Consider the following 18888-nt stretch of genomic DNA (forward strand, 5'->3'; position numbering starts at 1 on the left):
CAACAAATATTTGAAAAATATTTGACATTCTTAAGGACTCCAATATATACAGAAGACCAGCTGAACACCCAGTCTTATGAGCTAAAAAGCTACTGACCTTCATCACAGGCAGCCTTTGTAGGATTAGTCTGACCACAGCCTGTAAGACGTTCTAATAAATCCCAAAGTACACTTCATTTTTAAAGACAACTATGCATTTTAAACATGTGCCATGGCACATGTGTGTTGGTCAGAGGAAAGTAACATGAGTAAATTCTTGAATTCTACCATGAGAGTCCTGGGAATTGAACTCAGGTTGTAAAACTTGACAAGTGTTTTTTTCCAAAATGAGTCATTTCTTCAGTTCTCTCTGTATCTTCTTAAAGCTTATTTGAGTTTCTATAAAACAGATATTGTAAATTATTTGTTGAAGAATTAATTCACATTGCTTTTCATGTGGATAGAATGCCTTGCATAATTTTGATTTGTAGCTGAGGTCATTTACAATGAAGCTCTTGTTCATGCAACCTTCAGATACTAATATAGTAGACATTTATTGCAGATTTTTCTTTAAAAAGTGCTTATCAATTTTTTTTCAATTTTGCATGCATGTGTATGTGTATCAGTATGATATGTGAAGAGGTCTGAGCACAATTGTCAGAAGTTTGTATCCTGTGTGCTCTGCAATTTCAAAACAGGTCTTTAGAGTTGGTGTGGCAAGCATCTATGTACAATAAGCCATCTTGCTGTCTCTAGTCTAATCCTCTACTATTTTTTTTTACTGCATGTGTCTTTTACATCATTTATCTTGATACCATTCATTTTCCCATCCATGAGAATCTACCGTCCACCTTTGTACCCACCCCAAATAAAGCAAACTTTAAGAGAAAAGGGGTGAAAATGAAAAATATCACCATGGAAGCAGGAGTGTGACACAGTGAGTAACCTTGTCCTTGTATCATTATTTACAAGTGTTCATTGAAAAGTGTCATTGGTCTGGCTCAAGGCCTCTGGTTTCTATCATACTGTAGATGCTGAGCCCTCACTGAAACTCTTCTTGGGTATCCTGTTGTTGCACTGTGTCATGGAGATCCTGGGGCTTTCTGTCTGTGGGTCAGGTTCCCTTGTGTGCTCTAGCAGACCATTGATGGGATTGATGTTGGGCTCAACCAACTCATAACCCTGGATCTGGACCTGGGCAACTGCAGGGTTGGTCTGCCCACCAATTCTCTCCTACCCTTAACACCAGGATAAGTTCTCCAGCATTCCCTAGCTAACTCACCTCTGTAGCAATGACAGAGGGGTGGAGCCAGTTCTAATCTTCTTAATAAAACTGTCTTTGTCATTTGCTTTTTAAAAATTCTACCAAAGATAGTCTCTGGGTCTGCAGTCTGTAATCACAATGTAAAGGCTATACAGTACCCTAGATTCAGGTTTTTAGGATTCTGTTAATGCAATGTAGCTTTTCAGCATTACAAGGGATACATAGATACAAAAATTCTCAATAAAATTCTTGCAAACTGAATACACATGCACAACAAAAAGATCATTCACCATGATCAAGTAAGCTTAGTCCCAGAGATGCAGGATTGGTCCACATACTTAAATCCATAAATATAGTTAGCCACATAAATAGACTAAAATACCAATACCACATGATCATCTCATTAGATACACATGGGGCCTTTGACAAGATGCAACAATGCTCTATGATAAAGAGCCCTAGAGAGACTAGAGACATAAGGGACACACCTCAACATGACAAAGGTGGTTTACATCAAGCTCACAGCCAATATCAATAGACATTGAGAGAAACTCAAAGCATTTCCACTAAAATTTGACTATTCATTGTAGTACTTTGAAGTCCACCCCAGAGCAATAAGACAACTGAAGGAGATCAAGGAGCTACAAATAGAAAAGGAAGAATTCAAATTATCTTTACTTGGAGATTATATGATTTTATGAATATGACCTTAAAGACTCCACCAGGAAACTTCTAAGCCAATGAACAGTTTTAGCAAAGTAGCAGGATACAAAATTAACACAAAAAATTCAGTAGCCTTCCTAATTGCAAATGACAAAGAGACCTGAGAAAGAAATCAGGGAAACAACACCTTTCACAATAGCCTCAAAAGGTGTACTGAGATCTCTCAAACCAAGTGAGTGAACAACTTGTGCAATAAAATCTTTATACATTGAAAAACAACAGATGATATGATCTCCTATGCTCATGGATCAGGATTAATTAACATTCTACCAAAATGGCTATCCTACCAAGAACAAACATCAGATTCAACAAAAAGCCCATAGGAAAAAAAAGCTTAGGTTTCATACAAAGAATAAAATATACCTGAATAATGATAGAATTGCTGAAGGTATCACCATCTCTGATTTCTTGTTACACTGCAGAACTATAGTAATAAAAACATCATGGTATTGACATACACACAGATACACTGGTCAATGGAGTCAAATTGAAGAACCAGATATAATTTCTACTTTTGTACACACACTGTGTACCCACAATGGGTTTTTGGTTTGTTTTTGTTTTTGTTTTTGTTTTTTCTCTAAGAAATCAATAGTACACACTGGAGAAAATACCATCTTCAAAAATGCTGGTGGTAATATTGGATAACTGCATGTACAAGGATGTAAATAGGTCCATATCTGACACTTCTTCATACAACTCAACTCAAAGTGGATCAAGGACCTCAACATAAGATTAGTTATAATGACCCTCACAGAATAGAGTGGGGATGAGGGGGGAATAGGCTTGAACTCATTGACACAGGAAAGGACTTTATGAACAGAACTCCAACAGCATAGTCTCTAAGGACAAATTTAATAAAAATGGGACCTCATGAAGTTGAAAATCTTTTACAAGACAAAGGACACATAATCACAAATTTACCAATTATGTCAGATAGAATGCTAGTATCTATAACTATGTAAAGAACTAAAACAATGAACATTAAAAAAAAACAGTTGGGGCATGGGCGAGTGGGAGGGAGGGAAGGAGGGAGAAAGGGAGGGAAAGAGGGAGGGAGGGAGGGAGGGAGGGGAGATGGAGGGAGGGAAGGAGGGGAGAGGGAACTGGGAATATACCCAAAGGACAAAAAGTGACACTTACTCATCCATGTTCATTGCTACTGTACTCATAGTAGCCAGAAATTGGAAAGAGCCTAGATGTCCATCAACTGATAAATGAACAATGAAGAGAGACGGCACATTTATGAAATGGAACATTATTCAACTGTTAAGAATGAAATTATGAAAGTTGCAGATAAATCAATGGAACCAGAAAAAAATCATGCTGAGTAGATAACACAGATTCAAAAACACTGTGTGTGTGTGTGTGTGTGTGTGTGTGTGTGTGTGTGTGTGTGTTAGCTATCAAGCATTTTAAATGTGTACTTCAATAAGAATAACCCAGAGGTTAGGTATTTCTTAAAGGACCAGGATGGAGGAGAGGATCTCCCAAGATGGGAAATACAATGTGATGTAATGTTATGGACAGATAAGAAAGAAACTAGAACAAGAGGGTTAAATAGGAAAGGGGATGGTGGAGACAGATAAAGGAGGAAAAGTGGGGAGAAACATCTAACACTAAGAACTATTTGAAATCCCATATAAAAACCCACTACTCTAGACATTTCCTAAAATATATACACATATGAAAAAAAAAAAAAAAACTCCAAATGGATTCATCAAATAATTGAGGAGACAATGCCCCAACTAGAATTTATGTCATCACATCTCAGGATTAAGTTAAAATCTTATTGAATCATTTACCAAAGGCATGCTACAAAAGCCCCATACATCACAAGTTAATACCAAAGCTATTGGTTGCTCTCCACAACTTGATAGTCAAGCCCAATTGCCAAAGATAGCACTTAACTTATGTCATCAAACATGGAAAAGTTGAGCTAGGGCCTAACTAGAGACTTTATCTCTACTTATTAGCATTTATGGTACTGGAAGATGCTCTACATGCTACCAGAAGAGCAACAAGCATCAATATCAACAACCTATAAACCTTGTGACCTACAACAGTGCCCTTCCTTCAATTTGTGTTACTGCAATGGTGTCACCAACATTCTGGGAGTAGTCATGAACTTTGTGATTGAATTTAAGGTCCACTCCATAAGATGGAACCCATATCTGACACTGCTAATGAGGCCAAGAAACTGAGAAAAGATAAGCCATGTACCTAGGAGAAAACCTAATAGTATTGTTCTGCTAAAGGACTACAGCAATCAATTGCCTCCTAATGGCACAATATATCCAAAGATCAGTGCCTTGTTCAACACACATCAGAGAAGCTTCTTGTAGTAGAGGGTAATTAAGGCGGAGACCCACATCTTGATTACGTGGAAAAAGTGAGAGACTTGGGAGCACTCATTACTGAATGGGATGTCTTCATCAAACCCCACCCTCAAGGCCCAGGACTCTATATGGAAGAGAAGGGGAAAAGACTGTAAGAACCAAAAGTCATCGATGACTCCAGGGAAATAGCATCTTCCAGACACAATAGGACTGACACACATATGAACTCACAGAGACTGTAGTAATACACAGAAGATCTGCACTGACCCAAGATGGGGTCCCAACACTGAGCAGGGGAAGGAGACATGAAGTCCCAGTTCTAAACATGAAAATATTTCCAATAGATGCCCATTTGTAAGGGACAACAAGGTTTCTACAGTAGAGCAGCACTGTGTAAAACAGCAACTTTCCAGACCTGGTCTCATGGCCAGTAGTAGTTACCCAACACAAAATGAAGTCAGAATTTTTAAACATATTTTTCCTTTTGTTTTGTTTTATCTTTTAGTTTTGTCTTACTATTCTCTTGCTTGTTTTCTTTAATTTTCATGTTTGTGTTTTTGTGTGAGGGTTGTGTCATTGTTGGGTTGTTTTCTCAGTGAATAAAAGAAAAGGATACAATTTCCTCATGTGGCTAGGAGGGGATGAATTTGGTGTAAGGGAAAGATATTATCACAATATATTGTATGAAGAAAACTTTAGTAATAAAGTAAAATGGATGAAAACTTCTATACATCCTGCACATAATTATTACTATAGTATTATACTGAATGAATAATGCATGCTTTTAACAACAAGACATAAAAAAGTTAGTGAACTTTTAAGTAATGGTTTTAGTTACATTTCAAACGGTGAAAACACAAATGTATGTTGTAAATATACATTAACCACTATTACATACATTTTTCTAAAACTTTTAATAACTGTGTATTATTTATGAGCTATCATACCCCATTCAGCAAATCTTCTACATAATCTGCACTAAATAGAAAAGCAAATAGTATAACTTACTCTCCATCCAGATTTTCCTGCTTAGGAGGTTGCCGTGATCCTATTGCAAAACCCGTCATGTATCCTAGCACTAGGGCAGCATCACTGATAGCTTGAAAATGAACACAGCAACAAACAGTTTCATAACTCGCTCATTCAAACCACCACTCAACAGTCTGTCATATCTGAATGCTTTTCATGCTAATCTCTATTGCTTAAGAGAGGGGAGGCGGGTAGGAAAAGAGGGGAAGAAATGGGAGGAAAGTGAAAGAGAAAGACTGCAAATGTTTTCAGGAACTGATTCTAAAAAAAAAAAAAAAAAAAAATTAGTAGGGTAGGAGCCTGGTGGAAACTTCATGTAATGGTTGATGCTAGTCTTATAGTTTGATGCCGCAACCACTGCTCCTTTAGGAACAGCCAGTCTGCACTGTTGTGACTGTACATTCCTTCAAAGAGTCCTGTTCTCATCGAACAAAAGGTCATCTGCTTTACTCGGTGTCTGACTATGACTGTTTATCATTCCTATGACAGTGCCAGAGCAGAGTGCCATATAGAGTATTGTCTGACAGTACAACTGGGTGGTACATCCCTTACCTAACCAAGTACTTAGAAAAATGAACTTAATAGTATCTCATTTAATCAATATATTTCATGAACATAAATAAACTATATTTCCTTTAATATTTAACTATAGACATTTACAAAGTAAGTACAAATCAGGATTGTCTTTTAAAAAATGATATCTAGGTATCTCTGGGAAAGCATATCTCTGTTCTGGCCTACCAGGACCACACTCCATTGATGGTTATTAGGTAAATTATTACGGGATGAATCAATGTTTACTTAAGGACACAATTCACATAAGGCTTTGTAAGTGGAAGAGATGACACTGTGATCAACTATCTATCCTTCATTTCCTCTACCCTGTCACCTCCCCACCCCCACTCTCTCCCAGAGGGAAAGAGAAACAAAGAGAAAAATCTAGCTACATAAGATGTACATGCATTTTCTATTCCACTAAATTTTTCCAGGGACATTCAGATGATTGGTCTTGTATTCCAAAAACTCAAAACTAGGTAGACCAATGAGATTTGCACTTGTGTTTTTCACACAAGTCATCACTGCTTGGTACAGTGTTATCACATTCCTGTATCAGTATTTATGTATCAGTTGATACCTGCAGAAACCTAATAAATATTCAAAATAGGCAATGCATATATGAAAGAAACAAACTTGCCTAGATAGAGCCCAGCTGAGAATGTGGGAATGTGGTCGAAAATGAAGGTCAGGCCAAGGATATAAATAGGCATCCCTGTTATTCCATGGAGGTACTGCCCAAAGATGAAGAGATAGATACATTTTGATCTGTATGATAGCTTCGTTCCCCAACAATCTGACATTGCTCGGTGCTGTTCATCTACGCACAACTCTTTTGAAAGATAAGAATTATATTTTACTGAATTGAACTCAAAATTAATTGTACAATTAACTTACAACTGCTACCACAACACTTTCTTTTACTTAATATTTTTGCATTGAATGTAGTCACACAGCCAATTATCATATTCTAAATAGAAATAGCACAATAAAACAATACATGTGGGCATGCTGGAAGAGACACACAGGATAAATGAAACTATGATTGTTTATATGCACAGGATTGCGGGTAATGGGTTGGTTTTGTTTAGTCACTGACACCTTGGCTGGGCCTCAACTGTGGAAGATACAAGAAATAGATTTATCTCCCAAAGAAAAACTTTAGTTCAATAAATCCCTAACACAAAATATCCAGGAAATACGGGACACAATGAAAAGACCAAACCTAAGAATAATAGGTATAGAAGAAGGTGAAGAAACCAAACTCAAAGGTTTAGAAAACAAAATCATAGAAGAAAACTTTCCCAACAAAAATAATGACATGCCAATGAAAGTACAAGAAGCATACAGACACTAAATAGAGTGGACTACAAAAAAGTCCCCTCACCATATAATAACCAAAGCACCAAACATACAGAATAAAGAAAGAATATTAAGAGCAGCAAAGGAAAAAGGCCAAGTAACATATAATGGAAAAGTTATCAGAATTACACATGACTTTTCCATGGAAACTCTGAAGGCCAGCAGGTCCTGGATAGACATTCTACCAACACTAAGAGATCATGGATGACAGCCCATACAATTATACCCAGCAAAACTTTTAATCACTATAGGTGGAGAAACCAAGACATTCCATGACAAAACCAGATTTAAACAATACATGTCAACCAATACAACCCTACAGAAAGTTCTGGAAGAAAAACTCCAACCCAAGGATGTTAACTACTCCCACAAAAATATAGACAATAGATAATCCCACTTTACCAACAGCCAAAAAGAAAGAAAAAGAGAGAGGGAGAGAGAGAGAGAGAGAGGGAGAGAGAGAGAGAGAGAGAGAGAGAGAGAGAGAGAGAGGAAATCCACACACAATACTACCACCAATAGCAAATCCAACACAAGCAAGAATTAACGGTGAATGGTCATTAATGTCACTTGAGATTAATGGTCTTAACATCGCCTATGAAAGACACAGGCTAACAGAATGGATACGAAGTCAGAACCCATTCTTCTGCATACAAGAAACATACCTCAACTTCAAAGACAGATGTGTTACCTCAGAGTTAAGTATTTGGAAAAGATTTTTCCAATCAAATGGAAACAGATGTAGCAATCCTAACATCTAACAAATTGACTTTAAACTAAAACCAATCAAAAGACATGATTTCATATTCATCACAGGGAAAACCCTTCAAGATGAAGTCTTAGTTCTGAACATCCATGCCCCAAATGCAAAGGCATCAACATTCATAAAACGCTACTAAAACTCAAATCGCACATAACAACTCACACACTTATAGTGGGACATTTCAGCATCCCACTTTCAACACTAGACAGGACCACCAAACTTTTGGGACACTTTGAAAGTAGTGCTAAGAGGAAAGTTCATAGCATTAAGTGCCCACATGAAAAAACTAGACAATAGTCACACAAGAAAATTAACAGAACTACTGAAAGCTCTAGAACAAAAAGAAGAAATCACACCCTGGAGGAGTAGACTTCAAGAAATAAGCAAATGGAGTATAGAAATCAAAGTGGAAACTAGGAACACAATACAAAGAATCAAGGTAACAAAGAGTTGGTTCTTCAAGGAAATCAACAAGATAGACAAACCTCTATCCAAACTAACCAAACAGCAGAGAGAAAATATGCAAATTAACAAAATCAAAATGAAAAGTGAGATATAACAACAGACACTAAGGAAATCCAGAGAATCTTCAGGTCTTACTTTGAAAACCTGAATTCCACAAAATTTGAAAACCTAATGGAAATGGACAATTTTCTAGATAGATATCATTTACCAAAATTAAATCAGGAACATATAAGCAGAATAAAGAGATCTATAATCCCTAATGAAATAGAAGCAGTCATCAAAACTCTCCCAACCAAAACATCCCAGGGACAGATGGTTTCAGTGCAGAATTCTACCAGAAATTCAAAGAACAGCTAATACCAATACTCCTCAAAGTGTTCCATGCAATAGAAGCAGAATGGTCATTGCCAAACTCTTTTTACAAAGCTATAATTAACTTGGTACCCAAGCCACACAACAACACAATTAATAGAAAGAACTACAGACCAATATCCTTCATGAACATTGATGCAAAAATACTCCATAAAATACTAGCAAATTGATTCCAAGAATGAATAAGAGACATAATATCAGGGATGCATTGATGTTTCAACATACTAAAATTCATCAATGTGATCCACCATATAAGCAAACTGAAACAGAAAAAGCACATGATCATCATACTAGACGCTGGAAAAGCCTTTGACAAAATCCCACACCCCTTCATGATAAAGGTCTTGGAGAGATCAGGAATAGCAGAAACACATCTAAACACAATATACAGCAAACCAAAAGCCAACATTAAACCAAATGGAGAGAAACTCAATTCCTCTAAAATCAGGAACAAGACAAGGCTGTCCACTCTATCCATATCTCTTCAATATTGTACTTGAAGTTCTAGCTAGAGCAATAAGAATACAAAAGGAGATCAAGGGAATACAAATTGGAAAGGGAGAAATCAAACTTTCACTATTTGCATATGATATGATTGTTTGCATAAGTGACCTGAAAAACTCTACCAGGGAACTCCAACAGCTGATAAGCACCTTCAGTAAAATGGCAGGATGCAAGATTAACACAAAGAAAATTCAGTAGCCCTGCTACATACAGACAATAAAGGGGCTGAGGAAGAAATCAGAGAAAGATCACCCTTTACAATAGCCACAAACTACATAAAATATCTTGGGGTAATGCTAACCAAATAAGTGAAAGACCTATATAATAAGAACTTTGAGTCTTTAAAGAAGATAACAGGAAATGGAAAGATCTCCCAAGCTCTTGCATAGGTAGGATCAACATAGTAAAAAAATAGCAATCATGTCAAAAAAGCAATTTGCATATTCAATGCAATCACCATCAAAATCCCAGAACAATTTTTCTCAGACCTTAAAAGAACAACTCCCAACATTAGATGGAAAAAAAAAAAAAAACCAGGAAAGCCAAAACAACCTTTTACAATAAAGGAATTTCCAGAAGCATCACCATCCCTGACTTCAAGTTCTATTATAAAGCTGTGGTCCTGAAAACAGCCTGGTATTGGTGCATAATAGACAGGTAGACCAAATGGATCAAATATAAATTCAGCCACATTGAACCTCTTAGAAGAGAAAGTGAGAGGTACCCTTGAACGAATTGGTACAAGCAACTACTTCCTGAATTTAACACCAGTAGCACAGACATTGAGATCAGCAATTAATAAATGGGACTTCCTGAAACTAAGAAGCTTCTGTAAGGCAAAGGACACAGTCAACAAGACCAAACATCAGTCCACAGAATGGGATAAGATATTCACCATCACCACATCTGACAGAGGGCTGATTTCCAAAATATACAAAGAACTCAAGAAGCTAGTCACAAAAACACCAACTTACCCAATTAAAAGGTGTGGAAAAGAAAAATAGAGAATTCTCAATAGAGGAATCTAAAATGTTGAAAGACACTTACAAAAGTAATCAACATCCTTAACCATTAGGGAAATACAAATCAAAACAACTATGAGATACCATGTAACTCCTGTCAGAAAGTCTAAAATCAAAAACACCAAAGACAGTTTATGCTGGAGAGAAAAGAGAACACTCCTTCACTGCTGGTGGGAGTGCAAACTTGTTCAAACTCTTTGCAAGTCAATATGGCGGTGCCTCGGGAAAGTGGAAATCAGTCTACCACAAAGTCAGGAAATTCCACTCTTAGGCATATACCCAAAAGATGCACATTCTTGCAACAAAGACATATGTTCAACTGTGTTCATAGCAGCATTATTTCTAATAGCTAGAACCTGGAAACAACATAGATGCCCCTCAACTGAAGAATGAATGAAGAAATTGTGGTACAATTACACAATGGAGTACTAATCCATAGGAAAAAAATGGAATCTTGAAATGTAAAACAAGCTGTTTTCAAAATTAAATTTTAAAAATATATATGATAAGGAAAAATTTTGGACAATAGTGTTAGAAATATACTCTAAGTACATTTCAAGTAGATCTTATTTACTAGGAAAAGTAAAATGATTGCAAAATAAACAATATCAAACAGCATGAGAAAGCCACTATCTTTACAGATTCAAATGGTATTCATGGAGTAGCATCCAACTTTTACAATGGTAAGAGTAACTTGGAAAGTTACTCGTTTTGTATGTGTGGACATATTCCTGTATCTGAACTTATGTGGGTCTGTGCTACAAAGAAAATGAAAGAAAAAATTAAAGTATCTAATCAACTTCTCAAGAAATTTATAACACATGTAAAAGTATATAAAAGAAATGATTTTACAAATTATCCCACAATGTTCTTTCCTAGGGTCATCTCTTCTGTGGGGTAAATCAGAGAGCCAATTAATTAGACTAATGTACTTAGTCAATAATATGGCTACATAAACAAGGAAAGGATACATAGACACACATCATGACCTATTTTAAATTCCTTGAACCAATTATTTCCATATTGATTTAGTCCATGATAATATATTTCAAAAAAAATCTTACCTTCACTTTCTTCCACTGTTTTTATAATTTCATACTCGTAGAAAATAACAGCAAATACAATTGATGCAATTCCTAATATAAAGGCAGAAACTGCCATCCATCTTGACCTGTTCCCTCTGCCTCCATAGTGTGCTACAAGTATGGCTACCAGGAAAGATGCATGATAATCACTGTAATCCAGTATGTATCTCTCTGTCTCTGACAGAGACAATTCCTTGTCCAATTTTCTAAAACTCATATCAACAAGAGAAAATACAATACCTAAAAATTCAAAAGAAAGACAAAAGGCAATATAGTACATTTCAATAGACAAAGCATATATATCACTGTTGTAATCATTCAAAGAAGATTTTACACTGAAGCTTATTTTATAGTACTATGAATGTGTAAAACCTATATACAAAAAGTGATTCATTAATCTTCCACAAAATATTTTTACTTGAATATTAAAATCTCTTTTAACTACTTCTATAAGTAGCTTATTAAAAATCAATTATGGTTTTATCATCCTATCCCTCCTTTTAAATGTACTATGTATCAATTATGAAGAATTAATAATATAACATATGTTTACACATTTTTAAATCAAAACTATGAAAACATTTGAAACACAGCTTAAATTCCTAAATATAATCTTGTTCCAAAGCTAGAATTCTGTGCTTGAAGGTTAACATTTCTGAGCATTTTCAATCTTAAAGAAAAATGTGTATTTAATTTAAATTGTTTCATGTTCTTGAGTATTGAATAGGTGGTAACATTATATGTATAAAATCACCATCCAGCATGTAAGGAAGAATATATATATATATATATTGAAACAAAAATAGCTTGATACAGGAAATAACTACAACTATATTTCTTGGAGGGAAAACAGAAAATAGTTGCAAATTAAAACTCTTATGTCTGCAAAGGTGCTGGACCGAGAGTTGTTGCTTCACTACACCCAACTGCTGCTGTCCAACTGCCTCAGACACTGAGAAGCAGCTGATCGCCTGCTTGTCTGTTGCCCTGGCGGTTGTCACAGCTAGACCCAAGTAGCACGTGCTGAGGAAACATTCAGGATTGCTGCTGATAGGATGTCAATTCCCTATTTTACCTCTAAGAACTTCAGTCACTCGAGATTGGTTGCTTCTGCTGCCCAAACCACCAGCAAAGCAGAAAACCATAGAAAATTCTTGCTATACGTTTGATAGATGCCTCTCACTGGCAACAGATAAGTGTGAGAGCCAAGTGGTGGGCAAAAAACCACCATCGGAGTTAACTAGAACACTTGGTAAAGGTAAGTTCAGAAGTGAGTGAGACTTTTTATAGAAATAAAAATTATTAGTATAAATTTAAAAGTCAAATAATACAAGAGGGAGAAACAGGAAGGAGAAGGCATCGTGTGAATAAAAACGCCCTTTCTGCTTCCACCCACTCCCACCACCAGTCCCACCCCACTCAATTCAAAGATGAAAAAAAAAAAAAAAAAAAAAAAAAACAAGATGCATACAGAAACCTGTAGGAGTGTTTCACAATTGTGAATAGAAACCACCTCCTGCTGCCAATATTGTCTTCAACATTCATCTGCAAGACGTAGAACCCAGAACTGGAGTTGGTCATCAAATAACTAACAATACCGCCTTCTGATCAGCTCTATATCTGGAGACCAGAAGCTGATACCATGGTGTCCCTTGGACCCTGCAAAGCAGGTGGCCAAGGACTGGCGGCAAGGGCAGCGGATTTGGCTAACTGATGCCTCATCATCAACCCTTTCCTTCCTGCAGTATGCCAGCCTCCTCTACCTCACTACTGCTGTCAGGAGAGCAGCTCTGATCCTTCCACTTACCATGAGCTGTGGCCAACAGAAAGTACAGAAACAGGAAGCAGTCAATGTTGTTGAAACGTTGAAGAGCAGGGAAAACTAGAGGCCCCAAGCCGAAGGGCCCCTCCAGGAGAGGTTCTGGTAACTTATACGAACTTAAAGGAACAGGCTTTTTGTCCGTTGAGAGATGTTTAAACTTCAATACTGCACTTGGAATTGTTATCAGATAGGTGGTTATTTTAGGGGAATTCTCAAGCTCCATGTTGTCCCCGCCATCAATCTCTTCCTCCAGAGCCAGAGCCGGAGCCAGAGCCGGAGCCAGAGCCGGAGCCAGAGCCGGAGCCAGAGCCGGAGCCGGAGCTTTCTTCCTTGCGTCCCTCTTTGTTTCCGGCTCCTCTGTCATAGCTTATCTGATGCAGCTCTGTGGAGATTGCAGGTGTGTTTTGAGGCACCTGTGCACTCCCTGGGCTCTAGTGACTAACACTGCTGCTGCTGCTGCTGCTGCTGCGCTAATCTCTGCAGGGAACGTTACTTCCAGTGTAGAAAGCTAACGTCCCTACAGAAGGGTTGACTGACGTGGCCAAAGTTCCAAGCTTGTGTTTGATTTTCTCTGTGTCACAGAAAAGGAAGGAAGAAGAGAACAGGGAAGGAAAGACCGGAAGAGGAGAAAGGAGGTGCATATGATCAAACTATGTTGTACAAAACGTTCAAATAACTAATAACAATAATTTATATTTATTCTTTGGGTCCTTCACGTCACGTATCCTGATCCCATTCATTCCTGTCCCTTCCATCTGTGCCAAGGCCCCTGCACTCCCCCAGCCCCCAATAAAACAAAATTCTAGGTAAAAATAAAATGAAAAAAATTAAAAATCTCATCATGGAAGCCACAGTGCAACTCAACAAGTTACAACATACACCCCTTTGTCCATACATTTCTACTTGCAAGTCTCCTTGAAGAGTCATTGTCCACATTTCCCATCTGTCGGAACAGGACCAGATCAAGGGATCAAGGGCAATGACTTGGTCTGCCCCAATATCCATTCTGTCTATGACCTGCTTGAGACCGTGAAGAGACCGGACCAGCAAGCAGACTCAAAGCTACAGGACCTCTACCACACAGAGCAGCAGTGGGATTTCCAGAACGTTCTAGTGCACAGCGTTGATCGTGTAGTGGATACCACGGGCCTCGAACAAGACTGATGATTCTTCACAATGAAAATATTTTTAAAAGAAACAAGGGAAAATAAATGTTTAAGCATAGCACAGGGGCTATGCTTAACATCTCCAGTGTCTCCAGGCTTGCTTTTCCATGATGTCTCTACAAATGGATAGTCTCACTTGATGCAAATTTATTGAAGTATTGAATAAATAATAAAATCAGGATAAATGGGAAAACATAATATCTACTGTGGTAGAAGAGCTGGGAAAACAACCAAAAAATCAGAATACAAGGAATAAAGCTATGGACTTGATGAAAAGTTTTTACAATGAGAATGAGTTGTCCTGAAAATGCATCCCCTTTCAAGAACAGGAAGGTTTATATTTCATTATAAATGAAGGCATGGGTCACAACACATTCATTGGGGTTAAATATCTTACTTGAAAGAAGGACCATGGGTTATGGTGTGAAACTTGCTTTCTATAAAAGTGAAATTTCAGATCAGCTTCCTTGTTAGGATGATCCTGAGTCATGTATATCTAGAGGGTGATGTTTCAGAACAGATGAACTTATCTTTGCTCTTAGGACATAGACATGTTGTCAAAATTCATGAAGCTTTTGAATAATTATGCCACTTGAAGAGTCATCATGGTATGCTAGGAAAAGTGACTGAAGCCCAAGCCAGCAAACTTACATGCATTTCATTGACAAGAAAATATTACTTTTCTTACATTAATAGGGTCAATGTGTCATCATAATCAATATAGGAATAATGGTAAATGCGTAGTTGACCATTTTGTTATACTCAGCATAGATACTCTCTCACATTGCTTCAGTATATTAATAAGCATAAATGAAGTGAGATTCTTAGGGACAAAATATGTGGGATGATGAAAATTATTATTTTTGTTCTCTGATACCAGACTTACAGAGCCTAAAAGACAAAGATAGCTCTGAAAAAAAAATCTCTGGAAATTTTATTTCTAGTGAGAATATGGAAATCCAAAGAAAATACTACCCCAGCCTGTCAACAGTAGTTATATAGATCAAGAAAAAATAGTCTATCAGGGGTCCAGCAAACAACTGAATTTGTAGTCATCAGGTGAATTCATTTCAAAGTATAAGAAGCTTTTAGGAAGCATTACAGGGGATATATGTATCATTTTGGAAAGACACACAGAAGGAAAGAACTATCAGAATAGGACTGTGGGAACAGTTGAGGTTTTAAGGACCTCTTCAAAGGCAAAACCAAGAAGAGACAAGTGTATACTTGGAGAAACCCCACAAGAATCAGGAATGGGGGATAGCCCATGCTAATTTAGCAGCATTTGTCAGCAATTAAGCATCTGGTGGTGATAGACATGCTCTAAGGAAGAAAAATGTTGGCCTTCTCTTACCTTTGTGTTGCATTATTGGTCCCTTGGTACATACAAAGCAGAAGCACTTGGCCTTTTAAAACAAGCCAGGGTACCCTCATGTGCTCTAGTCCCAGGCAAAGCATTTTTCTTATGAGGAGAAAGAGGAGCATCAGGACCGGATTATCTATCTGTGGTCTACTCAAAGGTTCCATGCCACCATGGGAGGTGATGGAAATATAAGCTTTGGCAAAGGAAGAGAGAAAGAAATTTCATTTCATCCCAAGAAATTCATCAAAAGAATACAAGGTCTGGCCTTTTGGTCTAGACACTCAGGTCTTTCTGAAATCCAGATTTAACCAGGGGAATCATGTCCAACTTCCACAAGTGGGGAAAAAAAATATGACACGTGAACAACGCAAAGAAGTAATGGCATAGGAGAAGCATACCATTTGTGCAGTACACAGACAGTACCTGAAGAAAATCTCAGTTAGCACAGTAACGCTAACAAGATTTCCTAATGCCCCAGGTTTTACCAGAGGCACAAGGAAGTTCATTCCCTATTAGACGAATTTGATGTCTGTGGTTCACTGGCAATGATTAGTATAGAAACTAAATCCCAATTAAACTCATCTTGAACATCCATAAACATATATAATATCTAAAGAAGTGCCACAACTATACACATGTAAATGTCTCATTCAGTCTTCATCATTCTTCACATACACAGACTGGAAACTTGTGTTAACTTACCACATACACTTGTAGTTTAGGTAAATACCCCATTTTGGAGGCACAATTGACACACGTTTTAAGAAACTAATGAAAGATTCAGAACCCTATATGCAACCACGTCAGTAAATAAAGCAATAATCACAATAAGACAAAGAAAACCATAGCTATGCATATAAATGTCAGGATGTGAACCCCTCCTTTCTGTGGTCCCTTTCTACCATCTCCTCTAGCCATTCCCAATCCTTTTTGTCAGACGCCAAGACCTAGAAACAATCTCAATCTGAGACCCCCCCAGTAAGCATACTGGATAAGAACTTGGTAGGTAATTTTTGGTTTTCTTCTTGGCTTCCATTATAATCTTGACCATATCACTCTCATTCCTGCATCAGACTATTTACAGATGCCCTCATCCCCATCTACCTCTATTCTTGGGGGATGCTATTGAACCTTAGAGCAGACCTAGCCTTCTTCCTTCCTGTGGTACTTATCAACCCCCCCTCACTTCTAGCCCATACCCATTCCTTTTTGTCAACCTCCAGTACGTAGAAAGCCTTTCTATCCAGGAGTCCTAGTGGTACAATCAGGATGAGACTTCAGTTGGTTACTCACATACCTGTCCTCCATTACAATCTCCCTTTTCCCATACCCAGATCTGCAACAAGCTACTTGTCTGTGCCCCATCTATTACCTCATCTCCATTTACCAAACTACAACTCTTGCTATAGACACAAGGTTCCCATAGTCATTTTATTCCTGATGATTCTTCTTCCTTCTGTAATTTAATTTCAAGAGGCCCTTGTCCCACCACTCCTCCAACTTCCTAGGCAACTCACCTCTTAGTGTGGACTAAAATCTCCTTGGTTCTTTCCTGAAGCTCCTCTATAAATTTTTCCTAACTCACCTCTATTTTACTGTGCATCCAACTAATCTGAAGAAGCACTATATACCAAGGAAACCTCTTGCAACTACACCTTACTAGGACAAAGAGAAGACAACAGAAACCAATGAATAAAACACCCACCTAACAAGGACAGGACTAGACATCAATACTCAGGATGGCCTCAATCGTTGTAATATGAAATGCCCAGACACTAACCCCAAAACAAAAATATTTAATATGCCTCCATCAAAATCCAAAATCTATACTGTAGGCATTCTCTGGTAAGCCAAAACCCAATAGAGCTACAGAGATTAATAGAAATTGGTTAATAGTTAAGAGAGAACTAGCCATGGACCAGTTAATAATTAACACATAAGTTTCTACGTATTTACTTGGGGATGAACAGCTCTGGGACCAGGTGGGAAAAAAACCCCAATTTACAATACACCTTTACATAGTTAAAGTAATATCTCACATCATAAAGAAATGTGGCACATGTTCACATTGTTAAAATATTCCACAACAACACAAGTTCTCAGGACAACAGATTAAGTTTGCCATTGACCCACAAACACTTGTAGAACATCATTAAAGGTTCATGTTCACCAGATGCTGCATGGTCGGTATACAGACCCTTCTAAAGTGACAGTAAGAAAAAAGGCAGAAAGTTATTTCATGTTCTATAATACAGTAGATGGAACTTAACTACACAAATGCATACACTACTTATTATTTAAAGAGTGCTTACGCAGTTAATCCAATAATATCTTTACATTTAATATTTCTATCTTTTTACTGAATTCAGCTTGCAAATCCTGTATTGTCTACATGATTTAATTTTCCCTAGGGATGCAATGCCTGCTTGGGTTTGGGCCTGGAGCATTATAGAGCAGGGGTAGTGGCAGCAACTTGGTGTCACAGGGTATAGGATTAGCCACAGCAAGAGCGTGTTCCTAGAGAGGAACCACATGGTGGGGTGAGTTATATTTACCAACATGTCTCCCAGTTTGCCTCCTGCATGGCTTTGTCTTGGAGAGATATCGTGGATTAGCAGCAAGGACAACAAGGGTCCTGGGTCAGACTGTGAGTGAGAGTTTGCACTTATAAAATGTAAAGGCCATATTTCATGGTGTGTGTGTGTGTGTGTGTGTGTGTGTGTGTGTGTGTGTGTGTGTGTACTTTTGCATATGGGGCTTTTAAAACAATAATTAGTTGTGGAAATTCTTATTACCTTAAATTTCATAATATACCTCCTTTGAGAAACATGAAGAAAATTACTGCTGTTTAATCTATGAGTTTCCATTGATTTACGGTCTTCCTTTCATCGATGAAAACATCAATTATCCAAGAGAGGTCTCCTTTCCAAATCCCTGCAGGCTTCAGCTTTTCATCTCTTCTATTTTTAACTGTGAACCATGGTGCCCTCTGCTGGATAATCAAAAAAGAGAAGATGAGTTTTGGTAAATCCAGTCTTCCATGGTCAAATAGCAGTAGGAATTCTGGTTATCAAC

General features: G+C 37.5%; 1 protein-coding gene across 1 annotated transcript in view; it reads right to left on the reverse strand.

Annotated features, from left to right (window-relative positions):
• LOC127226598 (solute carrier organic anion transporter family member 6C1) overlaps positions 1-13648 on the reverse strand; it is a 55150-nt gene extending 41502 nt beyond the window's left edge. Inside the window, exons 1-4 of the mRNA XM_051190668.1 lie at positions 13270-13648; positions 11442-11702; positions 6530-6721; positions 5314-5404 (exon numbers count right to left, since the gene is read on the reverse strand). Coding sequence (XP_051046625.1) covers positions 5314-5404; positions 6530-6721; positions 11442-11702; positions 13270-13648 — 923 coding nt within the window. The remainder of the gene's footprint in view (positions 1-5313; positions 5405-6529; positions 6722-11441; positions 11703-13269) is intronic.
• Positions 13649-18888: the final 5240 nt, after the last annotated feature.

This window comes from Phodopus roborovskii, unplaced genomic scaffold, assembly GCF_943737965.1.
Source record: "Phodopus roborovskii unplaced genomic scaffold, PHOROB, whole genome shotgun sequence".
In the NCBI taxonomy this organism is placed as follows: domain Eukaryota; kingdom Metazoa; phylum Chordata; class Mammalia; order Rodentia; family Cricetidae; genus Phodopus; species Phodopus roborovskii.